The sequence below is a fragment of the Podarcis filfolensis genome, assembly GCF_964270895.1.
Source record: "Podarcis filfolensis genome assembly, chromosome: 12".
Taxonomy (NCBI): domain Eukaryota; kingdom Metazoa; phylum Chordata; class Lepidosauria; order Squamata; family Lacertidae; genus Podarcis; species Podarcis filfolensis.
In genome coordinates this window covers 33,780,550-33,806,730 of record NC_139614.1, presented here as the reverse complement: position 1 = coordinate 33,806,730, position 26,181 = coordinate 33,780,550, and the positions used below count along the sequence as shown (strand labels likewise).

General features: G+C 45.3%; 1 protein-coding gene across 4 annotated transcripts in view; it reads left to right on the top strand.

Annotated features, from left to right (window-relative positions):
- The first annotated feature begins 11,281 nt into the window (after nt 1-11,281).
- NMT2 (N-myristoyltransferase 2) overlaps nt 11,282-26,181 on the top strand; it is a 36,767-nt gene continuing 21,867 nt past the window's right edge. For 2 of the 4 annotated variants that reach the window (XM_083578653.1, XM_083578652.1), the window contains exons 1-2: nt 11,341-11,469; nt 24,899-24,975. In XM_083578653.1, the coding sequence (XP_083434779.1) occupies nt 11,442-11,469; nt 24,899-24,975 (105 nt within the window). In that variant the 5' untranslated portion in view covers nt 11,341-11,441. Of the gene's footprint in view, nt 11,470-24,898; nt 25,035-26,181 lie in introns of all 4 variants that reach the window. The other 2 variants (XM_083578650.1, XM_083578651.1) reach the window with 2 other exon arrangements.

Sequence of the window (26,181 nt, the reverse complement as noted above, 5' to 3'; positions counted from 1 at the left end):
CTGTTGCGGAAAACATTGTGGACATAGGAGATAATTGAACACAGAAAGTCCACTGACAGTGATTCAAAGGCCAAAGTACAGCTCTTAATGCAGAAGCCCAAATGCAGTACAGCCATAGAAATCCTGTACATTTCCCCAGGGGCAATTTTAATACCTGTTGTGTTGTTTTTGAAAGAAAATTCAAGGCAATTAAAATTAACATTGCCATCTGTTTTAAATGGCTCCCTAAACTGGTGGGGCAAAGGTGAGTGTATCATTAAAGAACATAATAATTCTTGTGGTTTTCACAGATGTTACACAATTTGCTTTGTATATTTTGTTCTAATGTTGTCGACAACAAATATTAAGAAAGCTATTATGCATACACTACTTGAGACCCTTGGGAATGCTTGTATTAAAGAATACATCTTTAACGTTCTTGCTATGTTTCAAGGGCAAGGGTGGTCTATACAGGATTGGAGATCCATAATGGATGTATTGCAGTACATTAAATAAGAACATAAGATGAGCCTGTTGGATCAGGCCAAAGGACAATTTAGCCTAGTGTCCTGTTCTCACAGTGGTCAAACATATGTGTGATGGGATGGTGAGCTGCTTGTGCGTAAAATCCTGATCCCTCAGAGCTTGGCTAAGTTCCCAAACCTCTGTCTGTGATGGAGCTCCTTAAGCATGGCTCCATCAATCGCTCGTTGAATCGGACAGTGGGCGTTTACGGAATTTCTTCCAGCATAAAAGCTCCTTGACGGAAACGCGTCTTCTGGACTCTCGGCGTGACAGTTTCCGCCGAGGAGTGGGTGTGCCTACGGGAGGTCCTGAAACCTCTCCACTGTTCCCGCTTGAAGTATCTCTGAGCTCTCCCTCCGACTCACTTTCCCTTGTAACTCCACTTCTCCCCCTGCTGGTCCCCTCCTCCGCTGAGTGGTCTCTCTCACCCTCCATGAGCCCTTTCACCTCCTTCGTCTCAGATGACAGTTCCCTGACATCCACCTCCCCTCTAGGGCCCCCTTCACCCCCTTCCCTCCCCTCCTCTGCGGGAGGCGAGGGAGCAAAACCCCTGAAGGAACCTCCCTCATCTTCCGAAGTTTCAAACACTTCCCTCCACCTTTTGCTGTTCCCGGTCTCCAAGTACTCCTCCTCCTCGGAGTCTGCACCCTCTTCCAACTCCGATTCCCTGAATCCCTCCAGTTCCTCCTCATCGTCGGTGGTGCCAAAGTACTCCCTCCGGAACCTCGCTACTGGTTGAGGTTTCCTGGGGAACCTTTGGTGGAACGTTTCGATCAAGACCTCGTCATGGACCTCCTCTGCCTTCACCCAGGTGTTTTCCGACTCCGGTTCCCCTTCCCACGCGACCAAATACTCCACCTGATTACCCTTCCACCTGGAGTCGATGATTTCTGCCACATAGTTGCGGCTTTCCCTTTCTTCTATGGCTGGCCCCCGTGTGGATACCCCTTCACCTTCCCCCCTGTATGGTGACAGTAATGACCTGTGGAATACTGGGTGCAGTTTCATGTGGTTCGGTAACCGGAGTCTGAAAGCCACTGGGTTGACCTGTTGGATGACCTCAAATGGTCCCAATCTTTTGGGTCTCAATTTCTTGCAACTACCCTTGAACGGCAACCCTTGGGTTGATAGCCAGACCCGACTCCCCACCCTAATTGTTTCACCTTCCCTTCTGCTCTTGTCTGCCTGCCTCTTATATTCTTCTTTGGCCCTTTCTAAGTTGTGTTGGAGTTGACGATGGATCGCTTCCATTTCTTCTACAAAAAGTTCAGCGGCCGGAACACTCCATCTCTCTCCTCCTTCCCCTGGAAACGCCCTGGGGTGGCACCCATAATTAGCCATAAAGGGGCTCATCCCGGTGGACACATTCTCTGCATTATTGTAAGCAAATTCCGCTAGTGCCAACTTTTCGACCCAATCGTTTTCTCTGTCATTGACATAACACCTCAGGTATTGTTGAAGGATACCGTTTGCCCTCTCCGCCTGCCCATTGGTCTCAGGGTGCCTGGCAGTCGAAAAGTTGACCTCTACGTGCAACAAGCTCATAAGCTTCCTCCAGAATCTGGACGTGAACTGTTTCCCTCTGTCGGAAACCAGCCTCAAGGGGGCGCCATGCAGCCTAAAAATATGTTCTACAAACAATTTTGCTGTCTCTTCCGCCGTGACTGCATGTGAGCAAGCTACAAAGTGACCCATCTTAGTTAACTGGTCTACTACGACTAGTATGGCGGTTTTCCCCTGGGATTTGGGCAGATCAGTCATAAAATCTATCGACACCGCCTCCCACGGTCGTTCTGGTGTGGGTAACGGTTCTAAATACCCCGCTGGCGCCCGCCTTTCTCCTTTGGCTCTCTGGCATTGGTCACACCTTCTCACATACTCCCGTACATCCTCCCTCACCTTGGGCCACCAAAACTCCCTGGTCACCAACCACATGGTCTTGTGTTGCCCAAAATGCCCCGCTGTGGGATTGTCGTGCAGCTGTTTGAGTACTCTCCCCCTCAATTCCCCTTCAGGTATATATAGCGCCCCTTTGTAATACAATGCCCCGTTTCTTTCTTCAAAACCTCCGGGGTCTTCTCCCTCTCCCCTTAAACCTCTGAGCTTATCCTGGGCGTACTCATCATTTACCGTTCCCTCTACCAGTTCTCTTTGCCCCACCCAGGCCACACCACACACCCAGTGGTCCTCTGGGATAATATGTCTCTCTTCTGGCGCTCCCTCCCCCTCCAAATATTCAGGTTTGCGAGAGAGAGCGTCCGCTCTGATGTTTTCTGGACCTGGCACATAGCAGATTTCAAAATGGAATTTGGAGAACTCCTGGGCCCATCTCACTTGTCGTTGGTTGAGCACTCGTGCCGTTCTCCAATACTCCAAATTCTTGTGGTCCGTACATACTTGTACCTTATGCTGTGCACCAATTAGTAAGTGTCTCCATCTCCGGAACGCTTCGTGAATGGCGAGTAGTTCTCGGTCATATACCGTGTAGTTCCTCTCGGATTTGTTCAGCTTACGCGAAAAGAAGGCACACGGTCTCCATTCCGACTTATTGCTCCCTGGCTGAAGCAACACCGCCCCCACCGCGCGGTCTGAGGCATCAGTTTCCACTCTCATGGGTTTTTGTAAATCCACATGCAGGAGCTGTTCTTCCGAAGCGAATGCCTCTTTCAATTCCTCAAAAGCGTGCTCCGCCTCCGCCGTCCAAACGAATTTCTTCTTGCTGCTCAGACAGTCCGTGATGGGAGCCGTTAAGTGGGCAAAGTTCTTGATGAATTTACGGTAAAAGTTCCCAAACCCTAAGAACCTTTGCACATCTTTTTTCGTTTTTGGTGTCTTCCATTCCAGCACCGCCTGTACCTTGCTTGGATCCATGGCTAATCCCTTGTCTGATAGGCGGTACCCCAGGAATTCCACCTCCTTGGCGTGGAACTGACACTTCTCCAATTTCACCCACAACTGGTTTGCTTGCAGCTGGCTCAGCACTTCCCTGACATCCTTTACATGCTGCTCCTCATTCTCTGAATATATCAGCACGTCATCGAGAAAGGCCACGCAATTCTTGTAGAGCAAAGGTCCCAGTACATGGTTCATGAACGATTGAAAACAGGCGGAGCCTGCTTGTAATCCAAAGGGCATAACGAGATATTCGAAAGCCCCTAGGGGGGTGAACATCGTTGTCTTCCATTCATCCCCCTTCTTTATTCGTATCAGGTTGTACGCTCCTCTCAGGTCCAGTTTCGTGAATATCTTTCCCTTCCTCACCCTGGTCAAAATGTCATCAATTCTGGGCATGGGGAAAGTCACTGGTTCTGACACGGCATTCAGCCGCCGGTAGTCCACGATCAATCTCGGTTTATCCGTGTTTTTTTTGTCTACAAAAAACACTGGGCTGCCCCCCACCGCTCTGGACTCTCTGATGAAACCTCTCTTCAGGTTTTTGTCAATAAACTCCCTCAACTCCTGCATTTCCCTGTCTGACATGGCGTACAGCTTGCCCACGGGGAGCTGGGCCCCAGGGACCAGGTTAATTTGGCAGTCAAAGTCTCTATGCGGTGGTAGTTTATCTGCTTCCCTTTCGCTGAAGACCTTGCTCAGGTCAGCGTATTGTTTGGGCACCTTCCCTTTGTCCGCCACTTCCATCCCTGCTAGAGAGGCTTTTGCCCCTTCTGGCACCTTTCCCTCTTTGCAGTGTTCCAGGCAATGTGCTGACCCAAAGGAGACCACTCTCTGATGCCAGCCCACTAGCGGGTCATGCAACGCTAGCCAGCTCATTCCCAAAATGACTGGCGCCCCTCCCAGGGTGGCTACATTGAATGCTATCCTTTCAGTGTGCCTTGCCACCCTCATAACCATTGGGACGGTCTGTAGGCTAACTTCTCCCCCCAACAGCTCCCTCCCATCGATCGTGGTGACCTGCAGGGGGTTGCTTAAAGGGAGTGTCTGTATCTGGTGTTCAGCTGCAAACTCCTTGCTCATAAAATTACAGGAGCTGCCTGAGTCCAACAGCGCCTTGGTCTTTAGTGGGTATCCGTTTGCCAGCTCTAGCAGCACCTCTATTACTAGAGCTGGTCTTGGAGGTTCCGGAGTGGGCACTTTTACTGCTCCTTGGCCTGTCTGCAGTGCCCTGACAGCGGCAGACAGGCGCTGGCTTTTACTGGCTCCTGGACTTCCTCCTCCTTCCCCCCAACAGCTCCCGCCATCCCTTGCCATTCCTTTCTTTGTGGGCAGACTCTGGCAAAGTGACCTGGCTGCTGGCAGAGGTAACATTTCTTGGCGCTCTTTCCCTCCTTCTTCCTCCCTTCACTGGGATTTGAAACTGCGCGCGCGCGCGCTGTTCCAACTTCCATCGGCTCTCCGGGCGGGAAACTGGGTTCTGGAATCTCTGGAATGCGGAAATCCCTCCAACGCTCTCCTTTCCCCTCCCGCTTCTCCAAGGCTCTTGCCTCCTGGCGCGCTCCAATGGTCAACGCTGATTTGGTCAGCTGGTCCATAGACTCCGCCCTGGGCGCCCGGGAAAGTTCGTCTTTCACCGCCGAAGAAAGCCCCTCTTCAAAGAGCATTTGAATGGGTTCCGCCGATAGGTCCCACCCCAATTTATGTATCAACATTGTAAACTCAGTCCAGTACTCACGAACCGATCGGCTCCCCTGTTTGCAAGCCATCAATTGTCTGCGCACCAGTCCCTGTTCAATCTCGCTGGAAAACATCAAATCCATGGCGCGAAAAAACTTCCTCGCGTCCTTCAGCATGTCACTATTCCCTGCCATCAGGGGCCGGACCCAGTCTCTCGCCCCTCCTTCGAGATGGCCAATCACAAACGCCACTCGCGATGCCTCATCGGGAAAGTCGTTAAACTGCAGTTCAAGAGCATACTGCATCTCTGTCCTAAAGGCTTGGTAGTTCCTGGGGTCCCCCCCAAACTTCTGCACCATTCCTGGCATCTTTCTTGCTAGTGTAGCGCCTTTTGCCTTTTCTGCATCCTGCGCCCTCCTTTCTTCTAGCCTCGCCGTTTGCATTGCTAGCTGGAGTTCCAAAACTCTGCACCTTTCTTCCAGAGTTGGACCTTCTCCAGCTCCTGCTGCTCCTCCGGCTCCAGCTGGGTTGCTCATGATGCCTCTCTGCACAAGCTGCTTTCAGGGACTGTCCGATTGCTGTGATGGGATGGTGAGCTGCTTGTGCGTAAAATCCTGATCCCTCAGAGCTTGGCTAAGTTCCCAAACCTCTGTCTGTGATGGAGCTCCTTAAGCATGGCTCCATCAATCGCTCGTTGAATCGGACAGTGGGCGTTTACGGAATTTCTTCCAGCATAAAAGCTCCTTGACGGAAACGCGTCTTCTGGACTCTCGGCGTGACAGTTTCCGCCGAGGAGTGGGTGTGCCTACGGGAGGTCCTGAAACCTCTCCACTGTTCCCGCTTGAAGTATATCTGAGCTCTCCCTCCGACTCACTTTCCCTTGTAACTCCACTTCTCCCCCTGCTGGTCCCCTCCTCCGCTGAGTGGTCTCTCTCACCCTCCATGAGCCCTTTCACCTCCTTCGTCTCAGATGACAGTTCCCTGACAATATGCTTATGGGAAGGCTGTAAGCATATTACAATATACATAATTCCTGTAAAAAGAAACTAAAGCTTCATTCATACATGGGGTTTATTACATTCGTTTTACTGGTTATAATGAAAGAGCTTCTGTCCCAATTTGCAATGTTCCTTTTACACTGCAATTACCTATTACGTTACAGAACTTTGGCTTTCTGATTAATTTACCAGAATCCCACGCTAAATTTTAAACATCAGGAAAGAACTGCATATTGGCATACCGCTTCAGATTTCATCGCATGAGCAGCTGAGTTTTAATCATGAAAAACCATGTGAAAATGGCAATGCAAAACTCCTGCAATTTTCTGGAAACAGCATGGAAATGAGCGGTAGTAAACTTCCTCAAATTCTGCTACATTTCCAGAAGTGGCTTTTACATCATGTGATGAAATAGCATATAAAATGTAAACATTTAGCAGGTAAGGAAACAAAGGTCTCTGATACGTAGTTACTCTTCTCATCCTGGGGATCAAACAAAGAAGATATTCTGAGGAGAACTTTCTCCAGCTCTTCTCCAGAGTACCTGGTGTAACTTAGATGGCACTTCCCTCAGCCAACATATTCAAGAACCCCCACACACACCTTGGTAGGGCAAAGGACCCGTTTGTGGTATCAGGGAACCTTTGGGATTTGCTTGGGGCAAACTACTCTCTCAGAATCCTGCTTTTTTCCTCATCTCCCTTACTCCACACCTCAGCTGCTGCTCCTCGCTCTCCCTCACCATCATCTTGCAAAAAGGGGACACTTTATGGTTTTGTCCTCCCTAAGAAGTGTTGAAATGCATATTTACTCTGCACCCTGTCCTACAGGCTTCATAGTATAACATTTATACTAGTGGATGTATACCAGGGGTACCTAAGTCCTAGCCCAGGGACCTGATGTGGCACCCACAAAACAATTTCATATGACTCTGCAGACTGCTCACAATTTTGGTAGTAACCATGGCATACACAAAAAACAAACAAACACAACTATCCACCAGCAACTCTGGGCCACTGCTGTCAGAGAGTGGCATTAGTTTCTGCCATGTTCACTGGCTGACCTTGGGCCAGGTCACTGTTTGAAGGACCTTGCAGGATTGTATTCAAAACAAAACGAAGTAACCTAACATTCCTCTTTGCTGCGTGAGCTTAGTGGAGAAAGAGGGTGGAGTCCAAATGTGAAGAATGTTCTAGGACAAATGTGTTCCTTTGTAATATATTTAATGCAGAGATCTGGTACTTTATAATAATGCGGGTATTTGAATGAATACGACATAATCCTGTCTTCCTAAACTCACCTCCCCACAAAAAAAGAGAGATTACCATATTGGCAAATACAGCTCCTGGAAATGTCAGCTGTACTGGCAGGAAGAGTTGAATGGAGTATGTGGCTAGGCCAATAATGAAGATGACTCCCAGAAGACAGCCAGGCCACATCCAGTAGAGAAAACCCTCAATGGCAAATTCAGCTCCCCTGTTAATCACACAGAAGTGATGCAATCGTTGATTGATTGATTGATTGATTGATTGATGCAATGCCTACAACACCTAAACAAATCTGAACTTTGCCTCTCCTGCCTTGCGATGGCATTCTGCTTCTCCAGAAAGCCGTTTGAAAGTGCCACTGTTGTCTTTTTGACCTAGATGCTGGCACAAGGAGCAGTGCTTGAAATTAATTGGGCCAGCAGTCTTTTTGATAGTAACTCTCGGCAATAACCCTCAGTTACCCACCAAGGACCAGGTTATAGCTTAATAAACGGCGGCACCAGCTCCACTGTGCTTTTCGTGAGCTTATTTCTGGCAGTTTTTTAATTTCAAGCAAAGGCTGTTAACGAACAGGATGTAATTAGTGTGTACAAATGAGGCACTTCTCGGGGATAAAACAGCTACCCAAACAAAAGCAATGATCCTAATTTAAGAAATCAAATCTCTTTAACACAGAAACCTGACAACAATAAGAGAGTCACTAAGAGAAGCACGTATTATTTCTTCAAAAGATTCATAGACCGTGTTTCAAACAAAATGTTTCCCAAAGTGATTTACAAACATGTTGTTTACAACAAACTAAAGCTCAGCCCAGATAAGATGAGGCACTGTTGGTGGGTGGTTCCCAAGATCAGATGGATGGGAGGTTTGCTTGCTCTTGATGGGGTTACGCTCCCTCTGAAGGAGCAGGTATGTAGCTTGGGGGTACTTATGGATCCATTGCTGTCACTTGAGGCTCAGCTTTAGCCCAGCTGTGCCGCTATCTGGACAGGGATAGCCTAATTTCTGTTGTCTATGCTCTGATAACCTCTAGGTTAGAATACTGTAATGCATTATATGTGGAGCTGCCTCTGAAGACAGTTTAGAAACCTCAGCTGGTGCAAAATTCAGCGAGGCAAGATGGTTTGAGCGTATTACACCAATCTTGGTCTGACTGCCAATTAGTTTCCAGGCCCAATTAAATGACTCAGTACTGCAATACTTCAAGGACTGCCTCTCCTTATGAACCTACCTGGACCCTGCAACCATCATCTGAGACCCTTCTTCATGTGCTGTCTCCATGAGATCTGGAGGATGGCAATATGAGAAAGGGCCTTTTCTGCAGTGGCTCCCTGTTTGCACAATCCTCTCCCCAGGGATGCTCACCTTGCCCCTTCATTATACCTATTTCGGCACCGGGTGAAAACATTCCTCTTCAACCAGGCCTTTGGCTGATTACCATTCTATGGCCTTTTACATGTGTTGGGTTGGGTTTTTTGTTTTGTTTTGTTCTTGGTTTTGTTATGTATTTTGTATTTTTATGCTGTGAACCACACCATGAGATCTTCGGACGAAGGGCAGTATACAAATTTAATTGATGATAATAATAATGCATACAAGCAAACCATAATATAATTTTAAAATCAGATTAAAAACAGACATGTCATTGCATTTTAACTGTTGCAGAATATGACTAAGGTCAGCATAAACTAGCACCAGACTAGCAATTAAAAGCAACAGTCAGAAGGTAGGTCTTCACACCCTTTTTAATTTGTTAAGGAATGGACCCTGCCTAACTTTGTGCAGAATTGAGTGCCGTAATTGTAGGGCCACTGCTGAGAAGGCCCTGTTCCGTGTGCCCACTAACCTAATAGTCTTTGTAGCTGTGCGCTTAAGTAGGGTATGTGAAGCAGGGGAAGATTACTGGCTAGCTGCTAGAGAAGAAAAAAAAAGTCAATCGTGTGGGCGGTTGGGGAGAGATAGAATGGAGCATCCCATCTGCCTAGCCACTGCACAGTTAAATGTTGTAATTTGCTACCACAATGTGTGTTGATGGCCAACTTATGTGGCTTTAAAAGCAGATTGGGTAAATCCATTGGCTATCTATGGATGCTGGTCACAGTAGCTGTATTATGTTACCTCCAGGACCAGGTGCCTCTGAATAGCTGCTGAATAGCAGCAGTCGGAGAGAACCAGGGCACTCAGTTCCCGCTTGTGGCTTTCCACTGGGGGGGGGGGGGACAAGATGCTGGAATTTGATAGGCTTTTGCTTAGTGGCTCTTCTTAGTCCAGCCGCATCCTTGTGAATTTCCTCTAAAACTTCTATTCATGTAAGCCAACAGTGGGGAGGTAGTGGCCTTCCAAATGTTGCTGGAACTACAAATTCCATCCCTATCGGCCATGCTGGCTGGGGCTGATGAGAATTGAAGTTCACCAACATCTGGAGGACCATAAGTTCCTCACTCCCTTACGTAAACAGTGGGCACACTGCTTTTTAGTATAACAGGCTTATTTAAAGAACGTGTGCATCTTTTGGCTACAGAGGGTTTAATTTAAATGTGGGTTTAATTTCACACAATGGATGGAATGTTTTGGCCCCAATCCAGTGGATCCAGTACACATGCAGATGGCCACATGAAGCCCCATCTGTTAACCATACAGAGCTCAGGGTTGGGGACACCACCACCCATGCAATGGGTGCCTGCACAGGACTTTCCCCAACATAAAAACCATGGGTAATATTAATATAAATTTATTTCTCATACTCTGCCCATCTGACTGGGTTGCCAACAAAAACACAGGAAAAACAACAACAACAAACATTAAAACTTACCTATACAGGGCTGCCTTCATATGTCTTCTGGAAGTCAGATAGTTGTTTATTTCCTTGATATCTGAAAGGAGGGCGTTTCACAGGGAGGGTGCCACCACCAAGAAGGCCCTCTGCCTGGTTCCCTGTAACTTCACTTCTTGCAGCGAGGGAACCACCAGAAGGCCCTCAGAGGTGGAGCTCAGTGTCTGGGCTGCATGATGGAGGTGGAGACACTCCTTCAGGTATACAGGGAACTGAGGCCGTTTAGGGTTTTAAAAATCAGCACCAACACTTTGAGAAAACAGGGAAACACCTCTGCTAAGTTGAAGAGGTGCTGCCACACAGGCATGCATAGCTCCAAAGGAAACAATGTACATTATTCATCCTCCCCACTTTTAGAATGTTTTTTAATTGTGCCTCTGACCTATTTACATAAAACAATAAGGAATATTCATTTAACCCCGGTAAACCCACACATTAAAAACAAGTCGCCATAAAATTTATTAAAATGCAACCAGCAGTTTTAAAACGCATCTACGTAATAAAATTCCACATTAAAAATATACAAATTTGTGCAGGCTTTTAGATATATATATAGCCTGCGCAAATTTGTATATTGTATAGGCTCTGTCTTCTCATTCATCATATATATATGTGTGTGTGTGTGTGTGTGTGTGTTATTCGCAATCGGCTCTGTCTTCTCATTCATCATATATATATATATATATATATATATATATATATATATATGTTATTATTCGCAATCAGCTCTGTCTTCTCATTCATCATATATATATGAGATGAATGAGAAGACAGAGCCGATTGCGAATAATAACATTTATTAACGTATAAGCAAAGCCAGCAGTCTTAAAACGCACGTGCCCGTTAACACTGCAAATTGGTGCAGGTTTAGCAAACTTCAGGAGCGGATGAGTCGACTGCGCTCGAGCCAGCCTTGCAATCCTGAGCCCGGGGGATGGAGAGCAGGGAGCGCCTCCCCCGTGTTTCACCTGGTCAGCTGGGGCGGCCTCCCGGCGAGGGGGCGTCTCGCTCCCCGGGCTGCGTCTGGCGACGAGCGAAGGCGGAGCAGCGACGGGGGGAGGCCCGCAGCTAGGGGGAGCTCCTCCGGCCGCCGCCGCCGCCGCCTTGCGCGCCCAAGCTGGTTGCCTTTCATAGGCTTGTGCCGGCGAGTCCCTCCTCCCTCCCCCCCCCACCTTCCCCCCGTGATGGCGGAGGACAGCGAGTCCGCCGCCAGCCAGCAGAGCCTCGAGCTGGACGACCAGGACACCTGCGGCATCGACGGCGACAATGAAGAGGAGACGGAGCACTCCAAAGGGTAGGGACGCCACCCTCCTCCGCCCAGCCCGGCGCAGCGGCGCTCGCCTCGCCTGCAGCCCGGCGCCGGAGCCCGGGTGGGCCCGGCCTGGCGGGTGGGTGGGCGGCCAGCTCCGCCGACGGCTCCCTGCGGCATTGGCGGCGCGCGGCGTGGCCCGGGGAAGGCGGCGGCGGCCCAGGCGGGAGGGAGCGCGCAGGCCACGCGGGTGCAAGCGGCCGCCTCGGGCTCGGCCGCCGCTTTTGTGTGAGGTGGGAAGGCAGAGCGAGCCGCTCCCCTGCGCGCCTTGGGCGGGCGGAGGGGCGCGGGGCCCAGCGGCGGCTGCTCCTGCTGCAGCTGCCGGGTGGCCGCGGAGGAGGCAGTGTGCAAGCCGGGGTCCCTCCACGCGGACCCGACGCCTCCCTCGCCCGGCCCCTTGGCCTGGCATTTGCTGCAGCTGGCGAGCAAGGGAGTCTGCTTGGGAAGGTGGCCGGGCCGCCCTCTGCACTCGCCGCCGCAGCAGCCGCCCCCCTTCCGCGGTTGTCTCTTTCTCTTCCCCCACCTTCCCGCGTGCTTCCTTTGTGGACAGTCTCTCGTGTTTTGCAGCCGTTTGTCTGCCGTTCAGAAGGGCGCCGTCAACATCCCTCAGTGCAGATCGAGTTGGCCCTGAACGCCTTTTATCACACACACCTACATACACACAGAGCTAAATCCGGCTGCAAGAATATGGCCCCTCGCTTGCGCCCCCCACCCCGGGAGAGGGAAGGGCTGTTTGCACCGCTAAAGTGTCTGGGAGTGGTACCAGTCTCTGATGGATTGATGCAGAACCCAGGGATGTGGTCCACTCCATCACCCCCATGGAAATTAGGTTGCAGTGGGTTATCTGTAGCCCTGCTGACATCCCCCATCCCTCAAAGTCTTTCTTGCAGGTAAAGCAAAGAATGTGTGACTTCTCTAGCCAGAAAAAAACTGTAATCTATAATAAATAGGGTTTGGAGGAGAAAACTTGTATCAAAGAGTTATATGCAGTGTGTGGTTGGTTCTGAAAGCCGCAGCTCAGCTCTGATGCAGATAGAGGTAAAAGCCGGTAAACACATTGAGCATGCACAGAGTGCTTTTTAATATTATGGTTGATTCACTAATCAAGCCCTCATTTAAGTTGAAAGGGCTCGGGAGGGCTGAACTTGCAGTCAGGTGTAAGGCACCTAGGGAGATTTCTGCTTCAGTGATATTTTCTTTTTGTAAATGTACCTGCTATGCATACATTTACAGTGGTACCTCAAGTTAAGTACTTAATTTATTCTGGAGGTCCGTTCTTAACCTGAAACTGTTCTTAACCTGAGGTACCACGTTAGCTAATGGGGCCTCCCACTGCCGCTGTGCGATTTCTGTTCTTATCCTGAAGCAAAGTTCTTAACCCGAGGTACTATTTCTGGGTTAGCGGAGTCTGTAACCTGAAGCGTCTGTAACCTGAGGTACCACTGTACATTCAGCAAGCTGAGTGGTTCCAACTAGAAAAATCAATGAGGGGAAAAGTAGTTGTTTTCCCAGGTTAGTAACTACCTATCATGGGAAATGTGTTGGGTGCTAACTGACCAATTCGCTTGTGTTGCTGTGCAGACTCTCCTGACTCTGATAGTCAGACTTAGGATGCAATCCTTCCTTCCAGGTATGCAGGTTGGGAGAGCTTAGGATGTGCAATATAATCTTGTCCCATCTCCTCCTACCACTGGCTGAACTTAATCTGGCATAAATAACTTTTCCTGATGTTTCTGCTTAGGCCGGCTGAGGGACAGCTCATGGAAGTTAAGCCAGTGGAAACTGCACAGGTCCAGGACCAAAAAGGGGCATTTAAAGGGTATGGAAGGGGCATGTTGGAGATACGTAGAGAGATAAACAAAGTTACGCTGCCTTCTAATTTCCTCTGTTCCCTGGTTTCGCTCACAGAGCATAGCATAACTTGCACCACCAGAAATGCAGGTTTCACTAAATTCAGCACCTCGGAGGTCTTTGAAAGGGCAGAAAACACAGTTAGGATGCAGCTTATCTTCTGTATAGAGGATGTACCACCATATCTGCCTGTTTAGGGTTGATCTGTTAGATGAAGAAGGAGCTGTGTCTTTAGATCATGGGTGAGCCAGACCCTCACCTTCATGATCAAACCCTTTGAGCCCGGGCAAAGGAAATTAGGCTATGCTGGCAAAGTCACAGGGATCTGCAGGAGCTACTGGTCAGCTCATTGGCGCTGCTTTCAAACTGTGTGCAACGGTGGGTTTGCAGGCACTGCCAGTGAGCTCTTTGGTGGCACCTGCAAACCCTGCCTTCATACATGATGCTAGGTGTAGGGCAGATAGTTATGGCTGGTGCATCTTCTTATGTTCTGACATTGGTGCCACAAGAAGCAACAACTAAAGCGGAAGTGGGGGAGCCTCTGGTCCACATGCCAAAGTAGGATTCTTGCTGTGTCTAATTTGGCCTGCTGGATCAGACCAGTGGTCCAGCTAGCCCAACATCCTCTTTTCACAGTGGCCAGCCTGATAGATGCCTGTATGAAATCTGCAAGTAGGACAAGAACACTCTTCCCTCCTGTAGTTTCCAGCATCTGGTGTTCAGAAGCAGACAACCTCTGGCCATAGAGGGCAGACCATGTCCTCCGTCATGGGTAGTAGCCATTGATCCTCCATAAATTTGTCTGAACTTACAAAGCCATCCAATTGGGTGGCCATCACTGCATCTTGTGGTATTGACATTAGAACATAGGAAGGTGCCTCGTACCTTGGTTCATCTTAGCTTAGGATTTCCAAAAGTAATAAACAGTGACTATTTAGGGCAGGTATGAGGAACCTCAGACTGGGGGCCAGAACTCTCTCTGTGGCCTCTCCCCAGGCCACACAGCCTCTCTAGCCACACCCCTCACCAGTCCTGATATGTGCTGTCCTTGATTGTGCCTTTTTTTTCGCCTGGCTGATATGTTGTATTCTTATTTTGTATTTTTCTGTTGTGAACTGCTCAGGAGGTGTCTTCAGATGAAGGATGGTAGAATAATAATAATAATAATAATAATAATAATAATAATAATGTGTCCTTGCTAATGTTTCCTGCTGTTTGGATGAATAGAGAGGGCTGTGTGAATGTGCAGAAACTTGCCCACTGAAAAAGGTTCCCCACCTCTGCTCTAGGGTTTTACACAGGAGTCTTTTTCTTTCTTTCTTTTTTTCCCCATATAATATTTATTGGAATTTTACAAAAACATCAGTTTACAAAATTCAAAAAAGAACATATAAAAAGAACAAAAAAAAAGAAAACCTAAAAAAAATACATAAAAAAGAAGAAATACAAATAAAAATACAAAATACAAAAAACGAATAGGTAAAAGAGAATTAAAAACAAATCCATTTTTTATAACTTTATACTCATTAACTTGTTTCCTTGACCTCCTCACACCTCCCCTTTTTGTATTCCCATTTAGATAATCAAATCAGCAAATCCTTACCCTCTTTCATTTATCTTAACTCTATATCTTAACATATTATAACTCTATATTTTCATCCATTATCAATTCATTTTTGCATATTCTTATTAACTTTGTTGCTAATACCCCCTATTCAATCCAATCATCATTTTAACATTCATTAATTTTACAATATTTCTGTAGATAGTCTTTAAATTTCTTCCAATCATCTTCCACCAACTCTTCTCCCTGGTCTCGGATTCTGCCAGTCATTTCCGCCAATTCCATATAGTCCATCACCTTCATCTGCCACTCTTCCAGGGTGGGTAAATCTTGTGTCTTCCAATACTTTGCAATCAGTATTCTTGCTGCTGTTGTTGCGTACATAAAGTAAGTTCTGTCCTTCTTTGGCACCAATTGGCCGACTATGCCCAGGAGAAAGGCCTCTGGTTTCTTCAGGAAGGTATATTTAAATACCTTTTTCATTTCATTATAGATCATCTCCCAGAAAGCCTTAATCTTTGGGCACGTCCACCAAAGGTGAAAGAATGTACCTTCATTTTCTTTACATTTCCAACATTTATTATCGGGCAAATGATATATTTTTGCAAGCTTGACTGGTGTCATGTACCACCTATATATCATTTTCATAATATTCTCTCTTAAGGCATTACATGCCGTAAATTTCATACCGGTGGTCCACAACTGTTCCCAGTCAGCAAACATAATGTTATGACCAATATCTTGTGCCCATTTAATCATTGCAGATTTAACCGTTTCATCCTGCGTATTCCATTTTAACAGCAAGTTATACATTCTTGATAGTATCTTAGTTTTGGGATCTAACAGTTCTGTTTCCAATTTTGATTTTTCCACCTGGAAGCCAATTTTTTTGTCCAAATTATAGGCCTCTCTTATTTGATAATAATGAAGCCAGTCTCGCACTTTATCTTTTAATTTCTCAAAACTCTGCAATTTCAATTCTCTCCTTCTTGTTCCAATATTTCGCAATATTTCGGCCATTTGGCCTCCATATTGAGCTTTTTCTGAGCCTTCGCTTCCATTGGCGACAACCACCTTGGGGTTTTATTTTCCAATAAGTCTTTGTATCTTATCCAGACATTGAACAATGCTTTCCTGACAATATGGTTTTTAAATGCTTTATGTGCTTTAACCTTGTCGTACCACAAATATGCATGCCACCCAAAAACATTATTAAAACCTTCCAAGTCCAAAATGTCTGTGTTCTCAAGAGGCAGCCAGTCTTTCCACCAGCAGAATGCTGCTGATTCATAGTAAAGTTTAAGATCTGGCAGGGCAAATCCGCCTCTTTCCTTTGCATCAGTTAATATTTTAAATTTTATTCTGGGCTTCTTGCCCTGCCAGACAAATCTAGAAATGTCTCTCTGCCACTTCTTGAAACAGTCCATCTTGTCCAAAATTTGCAATGATTGAAACAGAAATAACATTTTTGGCAATACATTCATCTTTATAGCTGCAATTAGACCCAACAAGGAAAGCTTCAAATTTGACCATATTTCTTAAGTCTTTTTTCACTTCTGTCCAACATTTCTCATAATTATCTTTAAATAAATTTAAGTTCTTAGCAGTCATATTAACCCCCAGATATTTTACTTTCTTAACTAATGTTAAACCTGTCTCCTTCTGAAACCTCTCTTTCCCAATCGGTGTTAAATTTTTCTCAAGGACTTTAGTTTTTGACTTGTTCAGCTTAAATCCTGCCACATGACCAAATTCTTGAATCAGTTCTAATACTCTTTTCGTACTAGATTCTGGCTCCTGTAACGTCAAAACTAGGTCATCTGCAAAAGCTTTCAATTTGTATTGTTTGGCTCCGACCTGGATACCTTTAATCAGACGGTCCCTTCTAATCATATTTAGCAAAACCTCCAGGACCGAAATAAAAAGCAACGGGGAAATTGGGCAGCCTTGTCGTGTACCTTTCTCTATCTTAAATTCCTCTGTCATCACATTATTGACTATTAGCTTAGCCTTTTGTTCTGAGTAAATTGCACTTATACCATTTTCAAACCCTTGACCGACCCCCATCCCCTGGAAATTTTTCTTCATAAAATTCCAAGAAATATTATCAAAGGCTTTCTCCGCATCTATAAAAATTAAAACTGCTTTAGTATTAATATTCACTTGCAACTTCTCCAAAATGTTGATTATGTTCCTCGTGTTGTCAGACAAGTGCCTACCTGGGAGAAAGCCAGCTTGGTCCTTATGTATCTCTTCCACTAATACTTTTTTTAATCTATTAGCCAAAATATCAGCAAATATTTTATAATCCACATTGAGCAGGGATATGGGGCGGTAGTTCTTAAGTTGTGTCTTTTCCGACTCAGTTTTCGGTATAAGTGTAATATAAGCTTCCTTCCATGACTCTGGCGCCTTTTTCCCCTCCAAAAATTCATTACAAACCTCCTTTAGTGGCTACTACTAACACTACTATTGAAAAAAGAATAATCTGGGACGCAAGTAAAGCAGTTATGAGGGGGTTTCTGATCCAACAGAATACAATAAAGAAGAGAGCCCAAAATGAAAAAAAAGATAAAATTTTGGAAAAAATAAAAGAGGGTGAGAAGAAACTAAGAGCGAAACCAAAGTCACAAGAGATTCTGAGAGACATAAAGTTATATCAAGTGCAATATATGAAGATGAAGTGCAATATATGAAGATGATGAACCAGGAAATTGAATGGAAAATTAAACAAATGAGACAAAAGACATTTGAATCGGCTAATAAATGTGGAAAATTGTTAGCTTGGCAAATGAAAAAAAGACAAAAGCTCAATACTATCACTAATTTGGAAGTGGAAGGAAAGAACATTCAGAATCCAGTGGAGATTAGAAAATGCTTCCAGAGGTATTTTAAACAGTTATATACACAAGGGCCACAGAAAGAGTTTGATATAGACCAATTTTTAAAAACAAATGGATTACAAAAAATCTCTCAGGAAAACAAGATAATGCTGAACCATAAAATTACAGAACAGGAGGTAGAAGGTGCCATTCAGAATATGCAGTTGGGTAAAACTCCAGGGCCGGATGGTTTAACCTCAAAATACACAGGAGTCTTTTTCAGCTGTGTTTGGAGAAGGCGGGCACTGAACTTGGCAGCATGTGCCCAACCACTGGACCCAGGTTGTGTCCAGTGTATAATGGGAAACACCTCATTTCAGTTTGACTTCATCAGGGGAAAGCCCTTTTGCAACCCAAAACTATTTAACCCTGTATCTCGCAAATGGGAAGTATAATTCATGGGCTTTAAGGGAAGTCACTTCTTACACTTTCCCCTTCTTTTTCTCAAATATGTTGGTTTCTTTTTATTTTTTTGTTAAAAGCTTCTAGTGTTTGAAAGAGAGGCATTCAGATTTTCCTAACTCAGATAAATTGTCTAAAATTAAAGGCAACTACACAAATAAAGCTGGAGGGCTGGAAAACAAGATTGTCTTGTTGCTCAGCAGACGTAAAATGTTTGCCAAGGGAATAAATGTGCTTTGCTGTTGAAAGAAGAAGTTAAGTTGTGGCAGAAGCAAAAGTATTAGATGATGCTTAGAGGTGTATCGAATCATCTTAGCAGATGCCTTCTGCGTCCTTCTGGCCAATGCATAGATTATACAAGACAAACTTGGGGTTTGCCCACTGAGTAGACGCTTGGTGAGCTGCAGATTTAGTACACCCTGATTACAAGTATGTTTGTCACTCTCACATTTATTGCTAAAATGTCTTGGGTGTATTTTCCCACACAACTCTCTCCCCATCCACTTTAAGATCTGTCAGCAAAGTCCTGCTTCAGATAATACCATCTTCTGTGGATGTTAATATCAGCATCTACTTGGAGCAGGGCCTTTTCAGTATCTGCCCCCAAACTGTGGAATGCTTTGCTTCAAGGAGGTGCATTTGGCCCCATAACATCTGGCAATGGAGGAATATTTTTGCTCCACAAGCACTTTGGTAGCAAGACCTCTGTTAATTGGGTGTGATATCCTAGGACAGCGAGGAAACCTCTGGCTTGTGGGTCTCATTACAGCTTCTACTCCTCCCCATTTGGCATGGCAGACCCATTTTGGTCAAGCCACAACCCCATGCCAGTCACTGGACATCATGACATTGGACGTTGCCAGGTCAAAAGGTAGCTGGACTGACCAGCTGGACTTCAGAAGCATGGCACACCTGGCTTGTGTGGAGAGGCAGATTTGAGAATTGATGGATTCTCTGGCTATTTGGCTTCCTTTTTTTGATCTTGCTTGTTTGGTTTTGGTTCTGTTTTAAGATTGCCTCTTGGCATCAGTAATGCCTGTTTTGTTTTTATTCTTTAAACAGCTTTGGGGATTAGATAGAACTGTTATAAATTTAGTTAAATAAATAAAACTGTAATGGATGATGATTCCCCTAGGCTCCTTATTCATTTTGCTTAAAGGATTTCTGAAGCTCACTGGTGTCTTGAAAGCCTGGGACCTGCTTGGTATCCACTGTCTTTGCAAACATTTTACAAGTATGCTGTGTGTATCCTCTTTAAAGGGTAATTTCAGCTCTCCATAGACTCCAGCTGTATCATTCAATTTGCACTATGCTGCTGAGATAACAAGAACTAATTAGAGCAGAGGTAGGCAACCTAAGGCCCATGGGCCAAACATCTCTTCAAAGTTTCCCCCAGCTTTTCTGTTCATGGAATCTTCTCTGCTTTGCTTCGCAATTTTCTTGAAATGCAATTGCTTAAACTGAATGCCCCTCCTTTGTGCTAAACCAGCTGAAATGCACAAGACCCCTGGGTCAGCGGAAGTCCATCCAAATAAGGAACTGGATGGGCTTGGGATCCTGAGAGATTGCACCACAGTGCCTGACATCTGCATGAAGCTGCCGTATACAGAGTCAGGCCATAAATCCACTTCGCTGAATATTGACTGCTGCCACAGGGAACAGTACTTTAAAATCAAGATGCAGAGGACTGAATCCAGTAACTTCTAGATGTGAAACGTGTGCTCTAACACTGAGGTGTGGCACTCTAAAAAGGCCCCACTCAAAGGCTTCTTCTTGTAATCAAAGTACGGTATTTGGCTTAATATCTCCCATAAGGCTATTCTCTCAGTGTGTAGATGACAGCACAGCTTATTGACCTGAGGTTTCTATGGGTGTAATTCAGATGAAGGAGCCCAATGCCAGTAGTATGAAAGGCCAGGCAGTCTAGACCTGAGGAGGCTTGTAAATAGCCACTAGCCTGGTTGTTGGTGGTAAGGAAAAATTGCTTCCAGGTGATCAGTCAACAACCCGTGGAAGCATACGGACATTTGAACTATGCTTCTTTTGGACCATAGGTGTGCTCCAAATAACTAAGGACAGTATCTCAAAATCCATATTAGGACAATGTCTTTGTTAGGTCGACCAAAACATTACAAAATGGTGTGCGAGCTTTCATGTTCACCAGGCGAGATGGTATACGATTGTGGGGGGAGTTGGCTGATGCAGGAGCTGTGGGTAGAATCTGCATTTAGTCACAGTCTTAAGATGGAATGTGGGAGGAGGTAGCAGACATTCAGAAGAGGCTCTTGTTTGGTGCGTTACAGGTTTCAAGTTGTATTGAGAAGAAACATACAATAGTTAATGTCCCAGTTCTGAAAATACAAAATCCAGCTGTTACCTAGATTTGTCTCCGTCCTTAGGCAATACACATAGGCCCTTGACAGATGGAAGACAGCAAAAATAGGCAAATTTTCACATCAACAAAACTGCAGATCGGTTTCTCTAGGTGAAAAATAATTTATAGAAGCCGAGTTAGGGAGCTTTACCTAATAATTGGAGGGAACATTCCCTCAGAGAATAAAGTCCCATCTTCCTTAAAAAAAATATGTGTATGTATGTAAGGGCTTGTAAAAATTCTTGCTTTTTAATTTATTTATAAAGCTCATCTAGGAAGGCTGATTCTACCGTAACTATTGAAGTTGCCTCTGGCTATGTCCCTGCCTCTCTATGGGTCTGCTTTTTTAAAAAATCAGCATTAGTTTGGAATTAAATTGCTGCCGGCAGTTTCTCCCCTGGGGTGTTTGAAATAATCGGTGTGCAAAGTTCTGAGGGCCAGACTCATGTCTGTACCCCTGATCAGAATTAGGTTGGGTTAAAATATCAGGTTTTCAACCCCTGTTTTCCTCTGTGCAAACAGAAGTGCAAAATGTATTGGTTGGAGTGAAAAGTGCACTGCTGAAATGAATGTGCAAGTAGGCTGCAAGCAGAAGTACCGTATTTTTCGCTCTATAGGACACACTTTTTCCCCCCTCCAGAAATTAAGGGGAAATGTGTGTGTGTCCTGTGGAGCGAATGCAGGCTCCTTGGCTTCAGCGATAGCAACGTGAAGCCTCCAAAGCGCAGAGGGAGCGCTCCCTCCGCGCTCCGGAGGCTTCGCGTTGCTTTTGCTGAAGCCTTCAGAGCGCAGCGCGAGCTCCCACTGCGCTCCGGAGGCTTCGGGTTCCTTTCGCTGAAGGGTAGGTGCCCCTTCAGCTAAGGTGCATCGCCCCTTCAGCTAAGCGGGAGGAGAAATGGAAGGGGCTCCGTTTCTCCTGCCGCTTTGCTGAAGGGGCGCTGAGCAGAGGGGGGGGAGAATTTTTTTTTCTTGTTCTCCCCCTCTAAAACAAGGTGCTTCCTATGGTCAGGTGCGTCCTATAGAGCGAAAAATACGGTAGTTATGAACACTTTGTCTGCCTTGTAAATAAGTTGTTAAAAGCTACTAACCTCCCCACCCCCCAAAAAACCCAGTTCACTTTGTTTTTGTGCTGGACACAGAGGAGAGACACAGTGTACCATCTTTCCTCTACCAGCCTCCCTACGACTTCGTATGCAATTCCTTGTCGCTTATGGCGACTGCACAAATATTTTAAAACAAATCTGATTCAGTTGGTTTTTTAAAAAAATTGCATTTATATGCTCAGGGTGGGTTAAATGGGGTTTGGGGCAGTCTCCAACCCAGACCTGATTAAAGTGCAACACAATTGCATGCTGTTAGGTCAGCCATTGCCAGCCTGATGCTGTCCAGATGTTTTGTACTGCAACTCATCTGCTGGTTGGCAAAAGTTGTGCTATGCTACTCTCTAGGTCCAGCTCGTATACACACCTGTGCCCAAGGTTGAGAATTAGGCAGGTTTGTAATCACTGGACCTGATAGCAACTTGCCACAGTAGGAGTCCAGAGCCACTATATGGGCACATGGAATTAATGTTGTAGCTCCTTTGGATCCTGGCTGTTGATTCTGTCACTTCTACAGTATGCATATAGCAAGGTGTCTTGTTCCATCAATTGCCTAGTGTTACGGGGCAGTGAATCATACCAGTCACTTGTTGAAATTTGTTGAGCATAGCGATGCATCCTCAGAAAATAAGCAAATGACAGCAATACATCAGCAATTACTAATGAGGGATGGGATACAGTAAATAAAAGCACAATGGAATTGATTGCCTCTCGTTCCTCAAAATGCAGAAAAATGTATACCTTGTATGTCATGAAAAGGAACAAATTATTGGGCTGGTTCATATTTAATGCTAACCGTGATTTAGTGCTGAGTGAACAAGCAGGCAAAGCAGAAGGGACCATGAGATTTGCTTATGCATGTAGCATTAAACCATGTTTAGCAATATGCAGTATTCAAAATTAGCCAGCATATTTTGCACCTGAGAAGGTGCCTGGGTGCCAGGATGGCGCCTGACATCTCCACCATCTGGAGGTACATGCCAGGGGATCATTGGATCTGGACTGCTCTCACACACAAATACCACATCCTGTAGGAATAGGCCAATATATATGTGGACTATCCCTGGATAAAGGGACACGGGTGGCGCTGTGGGTTAAAGCAGAGGACTTGCTGATGAGAAGGTCAGAGGTTCGAATCCCCGCGACAGGGTGAGCTCCCGTTGTTTGGTCCCTGCTCCTGCCAACCTAGCAGTTTGAAAGCACGTCAAAGTGCAAGTAGATAAATAGGTACCGCTCTGGCGGGAAGGTAAACAGCATTTCCGTGCGCTGCTCTGGTTCACCAGAAGCGGCTTAGTCATGCTGGCCACATGACCCGGAAGCTGTACGCCGGCTCCCTCGGCCAATAAAGCGAGATGAGTGCTGCACGACTGGACCTAATGGTCAGGGGTCCCTTTACCTTTACTTTACCTTTATCCCCGGATAAAGTGCCTTTTCTGCTTTAAGTTCTCAAACTTCTTACTAGCCAGATGTTTAACTGAGAATCAATCACAGCCAGTCCATCATTTGGAAAATAAGACTTTAGAGCCGCCTGGCCCCAAAATGGCAACTAGACATTCCGTTTTGGTGACTGCAACCTTGGTTTAAGGAGCCATTTATATATCTGACACTGGATGCAAGAACTAGCTCATTGTATGAATATTTTGAGTTGCTGCTGAGGGTTTTGTAAGGGTAGATTTGGTGCCCTCCAGATACTGTAGAAATGCAAGTCCCATCAGCGCCAGTCAGCACAGCAGTGGTCTAGGATGGTGGGAGTTTGAGCTCAACAACATCACAGGCTCTCCATCCTGGTTTTAAGGGGAGGACCATAAAATCAGAATGGGAACCTGTGGCCTCCAGATGTCGTTGGACTCCAAACTCCCTCCATCTCTGACCACCAACATCTCAAGGGCACCACGCTGGCTATATGAAGAGTCAATATGTTTAAAAGGAAACCAATTCACAGCAGAGGATGTTACAGAGAAGACATGACTCAGAGATGGTGGTTATAGTCTGACAACATTTGGAAGGCCACACTGTGATGGAGGATTGCGGGGCAGGGTTAGGTTCCTAGGCTCCATCATAAATTCTTCAAGGAACCAGATAGTAGGCCTACCTAGCTAATGGAAATTTCAGATAAAATGGGCTTACTTTCAAAATGAAATAGGAGGCCTCTATTTCTGCAGGAACGCTAACTGTAGTTCTGTGTTTAGGGTTAGGGAGCACCAGTGGAAATTTTCATCACCACCCACTGCACAAAACAAAACAAAGAAACCTACCCTCCACTTCCCAGAATTTGTTGTGAGGGGTGAAGCCATAGCAGTTAAACTGGTAGAAAACCAAAATAGATTTGCTAATAGTGTGTGAGTAATTGGGAAGCATAACAGTAACAGGTATCTTCCAGACATGTAGAACACAGAAAGCCTTTTGTTGTTAACTACCAGGAAATTTCCTTTTTCAGTTTCCGGTGCCATTTTTTGCGTGCACCGATGTGCAGAGAAAGGTTTGCAAGCGAATAATGCTGCTTAAAAGATGTGATCATGTCAAATTCCTTGCTGTATTTAGAATCACCTGCTTTTGAGGTACTGAGCACACAATCCCTTTTGATCTCAAGCTTCAAGGGAGGGGACGACTGCAATATCTCTTTCATTCCATGGTGTGACGCGAACATTTAAATGAAGACATTTCCCTCTAGGTTGACATTTTAAAATTAGGTTATACGCTGATGACCACAAAGCAGTTTCGTGATTCTGTGGAGGTGTGGTAAAAATAGTCCTGTGCAGAGCAGACGAGGCTACATAAACTTGATACAGAAAATAATGATATCATAGATGGCTGTGAAGGATATAGGTATCAGCATTTTTCAAATATGATCTGTTCTGCTGGATGCTGGGAGTGTATGCAGTGCAATTCAGATAGCTGAGTCTTACATTTTTTTCTTCCCAAAGAACCTCATTCTATTATGTTTCACTACAAAGAAGGTACTTCCATGTGAGGGTTGTATTTTGGGGACAGGGGATGGAATTGTTTTGGGGAGGGAGATGATGTACGGTAATTTAGCTCCACTTTTAAATACAGAGACTGCATGAATGCGCCTCTTTTCCAAGGTTTAATTTTATTTTTCCTTCTGTAGCAGAATTGGGGAATATTTTTGAATATGACAAAAAGAACCACCCTGAGCTACTTTTGGTACATTTTTGGAGGGGTGCGTGTGTTTTAAAAACAACACCAGGTCATCTTTTCCCAACTCTCAATTTCTTTACAGAAGTCCTGGAGGAGACTTGGGAGCGAAAAAGAAGAAAAAGAAACAGAAGCGAAAAAAGGAGAAGCCAAATTCCGGAGGTACCAAATCAGACTCTGCATCTGACTCCCAGGAGATTAAAATTCAGCAACCTTCAAAAGTGAGAGCCTGGGCTTCATTTTAACTTTGGTAGCATAGTGTGAGAATCGTAATAGGCAGTGCTAGGTGAAGGGTGCGCTGAATGGGCCGCTTGTCACAATTGCAGGTAAACGCAACTGTCCAACAGAAAAAAAGCTACTTTAATAGACTTTTCGAGGTCTAAATGTCAGGTTCTACTATCCTGTTAATCCAAAATTAGAACCTTTCCCTCGTCTCTTTTTGGCTCCTAAAATTCATTACCCTTGTTACCAACCATTTTGTAGAACTCCTCCCCCGGAAAGGTTCGTATGTGCCAAATGTAAGAAATCTTTATTTAAATTTGTTGTCTTATTTTGATGCACTGTAATTACGAGTCTATCTTCAAAATGTATTTTAAGTAGTTTTCCAAATTTTGGGAAGTTATTTGCTTGCTTTGCATTTGAATAACTGTTAAGGTATCACAGCCAAATTTTTGCACGATGGGTCCAAGGTACAGTCTTTTGTCTTACGTTTGGATATAATTGGATACCATTCAGAATCACTGGTTTGATCCTCCCCCCTTTTTTTTAAAGCATCTAACAGTGCAATCCTGTATGCGTTTACTCAGAAGTAAGGCTCAATGAGTTCAAAGCGCCTTACTCCTAAGGAAAGTAGATATAAGATTATACCGTCCATTATAGTTGGAGGCCTTTGACACAAATCTGCATTTTATTCAGTTGTTGTTTTGTGTAGTTACAGCACAAATTACTTTGAATTACCTGCTTTCTGGTTTTGCCTGGTGTTTGTTCTGCTGCTTCTCTGCATGTATCTCTCGCTGCGTATTTTGGAAAGTTATTTGCTTGCTTTGCATTTGAATAACTGTGAAGGTATCACAGCCAAATTTTTGCACGATGGGTCCAAGGTGCAGTCTTTTGTCTTATGTTTGGATGTAATTGGATGCCATGCAGAATCACCGATGGTGGGCTGAACCTTTCAAAGCTATCTTGGATTTTGACCAGGGATTACGAAAACACTGATATTTTGATTTCTTAGAATTCCTGGCAACACTGGGCATGAGACGGTAGGTGCTTTATAACACCACTTAGTCATAGCGTTTTCTAGTGAATACCACAGGACAGAGTGACAGAGAGTTCAAATACGAGAACCTCTGTGAACCCATTTCTTAGAAC